This window comes from Corvus kubaryi, unplaced genomic scaffold (genome assembly GCF_017639235.1).
Source record: "Corvus kubaryi isolate FWS band 111438036 unplaced genomic scaffold, C.kubaryi_AGA036_p1.0 split3-73, whole genome shotgun sequence".
In the NCBI taxonomy this organism is placed as follows: Eukaryota; Metazoa; Chordata; class Aves; order Passeriformes; family Corvidae; genus Corvus; species Corvus kubaryi.
The window spans coordinates 12,664,025-12,666,575 of NW_024582091.1; the positions used below are offsets into that span (position 1 = coordinate 12,664,025).

Consider the following 2,551-nt stretch of genomic DNA (forward strand, 5'->3'; position numbering starts at 1 on the left):
CCATATTGTGTTTTTTCACTTGCAGTCAAAACCTCTAAACATGTTAGACTGGAGTATTTAGAAGCATTCCAGTTTATTTAACTGACTTTTTATGAATTGCTGGGTCACTTGCCAACTGCCAGGCCAAAATGAAAAATAGGGTTGCCTTTATTTTCCTAGGAATTGTATTTAAAGTTATCAAAGCCTTAACAAATTCCCCAAAGGCTGCTTGGCTGAGATGGAAACTCTGGATCTAGGGCTTCCCTGGAATGATTTTGAGTGTTTCATCCCTACCCTCTGCAGACACCTGGCACCATCCTGCATCATCCATCTCCTGGTTCTGAACAAAATGGTTCAATATTTTCCTGTTGCCCTGGGTCCAGTCAGGCAGTGTGTAACTGATGCTGCAGCTCACTAATGGAGTAGTAGTAAACACAACCTCACCTTTTACTTTTCATCTTAGCCCACAAGTAACATAAAACAGCATTCCCAATTGTAATTGAGCCACAACAAGGTCTGCTAGAAAAAAACCCAGGTAGTTCCAAGTGCCTCCCCCCTTTTCTTGTCCTCCAGAGACTCATTCCTGGGTAGTGCAATATATCTTGTGTATTCTTATATTATGTTTCACTGCATCAAGTAATTTAACAGCTGAATAAAACAATTTGTAATTGTCTAATGGACGAGATAAGTTCTTAACACTTCTTTTCTTGCAGCTCATTATAGCAAGAACAGTAGGGAACTCATATTCTAGCATTATAATAATGATGGGAATTCTGCTCTTAAGAAATTCCAATTATCCTCTGATTTATTATGACCTTTTCTGTTTGTTGACTTGTTGGGGTTTTTGAGGGGGGAAGCACTGATTTGCATTTTACCCCTGGTTAACAGCCTATATCTTATGCCTGTTTCAATCAGTTTCTGTGACTTGGGTTTTTTTGACTGTGGCCTCACTGCACTTGCACATTACCAACATTGTACTTTGAAGTGATATGCAGAACTGAATATTGGATCATTAGCCACGCATTTTGCTAAATTACATTGTAGTACCCTGGTATGTAAAGAGTTGGTAAGTAAACAGTTGTATTCCTGCTCTGGTCTTACTTAGTTAAAGTGGCTTTTACTGTTGGGTTAGAGTAGATGCACCATTGTTCTGACTCAGCACAGTCACTCCTGTGCTACTGTTTCTAAGGGTAAATGTGTGAACACAATTCTTTTTTGTTGGGGTCCCTCCCCCTGCCATGGAGCCCTGGGAGAGGGGCCCTGGGGGGGAGACACAGGGTTTCCCTGCCCCTGGTCAGCCTCATTCCCCGTTGGTTGGTTTGTGTTCCCCGGTGTGGCCAAGGACCCTGGGGTCCCGTGACTGGGGAGTTCCTGGGCTGAGCCCCGGCCATGCGGCTGGAGAAATAAACATCTCTGAAACATCTACCATGAATCTGTCCATATATACTTCGTTTTCCACGAAACGCGTAAAACGGAAGTTAGTCCCGTTTTCATTGCTTGCCATTTTCTCCAGACCAGCTAGAGGTGCATTGGGTTCTGAATTCTGGAGCTTCTCCAGGCTTCCCGTCAAGCCACTGATGGGAGAGCTGCCACCGTTGCCCAGGCCGCCCGGTGCTGGAGGGATGCCCCCATTCTGGATGACGGAGATCTCGTTGGTCTTCATGGCTAAGCCGTTGGAGAGTGCAGCTGCATACTGGTTCCAGAAGCTGGACGGGTCTCCATTCCCTGACTGCGCAGCCAAATCCTTCTGAAACATTTCTGGGAACTTTACAGGATTGCCTCCTAGAAATGTCATGGGGCCATCTACAGAAAGCCGTCTGCCTCGTCTTGCAGGAGTACTGTTCCACATGTGAGTGCCCATGTGAACCTTCAGATTGCCTTTTGTTGTGAATGCTCTTCCACATATAGTGCAGGCAAAAGGTTTCTCACCAGTGTGTGTCCTTTCATGGATGAATGCGGGCAAGATACCGATCCCTGAGGAAGATTCGTGAGTAAAATAACCACTCTAGACCTCTCTCTTCTCATCTTGGTTAGAATATTCTCTCTGGATGATGGAAGAATCGTGGGAAATGGGGCTCTCTGAGCCACAGAAAAAAATGTATCTAGAAGTAAAAGGAATCCTTGAACAACAAAACAAAAAAGTAATGCAACCGGGAGATCTAGAACATTTCTTCATCTGGCTTTTCAAAAGGTTCTCCTATATTTCTCGAGACTTACTTTTTGATATCGAACCTCCTGTATCTTGTGAGGGGTGTTTCTGGGACGAGATATGGGATAAAGTATGGGATCAAAGAGAAGCTTTCCGTGCATACCTTATAATCAGGGAAGCTCTTGAGGAGCATTTGTATGGTCCCATTACCCCTAAAGCAGAAGATCATACTTATCCCGTGGCCGAGATCGTGCGGCCGCCATCCCGGGAGCACATGACTTCAGCCGTGCCGGGGGAGGTGCCTGTGCTGGATGCGCCCGGCCCCCTCAGGAGCGCGCGCCTTATCGCGGACCCCATCCCTGTCTCGGGGTCCCCGGCCACGCGGCCACGAGTGAGGGATCGATATCGCAGGTGCCGCGGGTG

The 2,551-nt window shown here is 46.4% G+C and overlaps 1 protein-coding gene across 1 annotated transcript; it reads right to left on the reverse strand.

The window, feature by feature from the left end:
• Nucleotides 1–1,264: 1,264 nt before the first annotated feature.
• Nucleotides 1,265–1,924, reverse strand: LOC121659114 (sal-like protein 1). Its single transcript, XM_042016943.1, has one exon. The coding sequence runs from the start codon at nt 1,838–1,840 to the stop codon at nt 1,280–1,282; it is 561 nt and encodes a 186-aa protein (XP_041872877.1). The 5' UTR covers nt 1,841–1,924; the 3' UTR covers nt 1,265–1,279.
• Nucleotides 1,925–2,551: the final 627 nt, after the last annotated feature.

Bases quoted from the DNA above. Each gene is read 5' to 3' on its own strand.
- LOC121659114 (XM_042016943.1), bottom strand. From the start codon at position 1,840: ATGGGCACTCACATGTGGAACAGTACTCCTGCAAGACGAGGCAGACGG.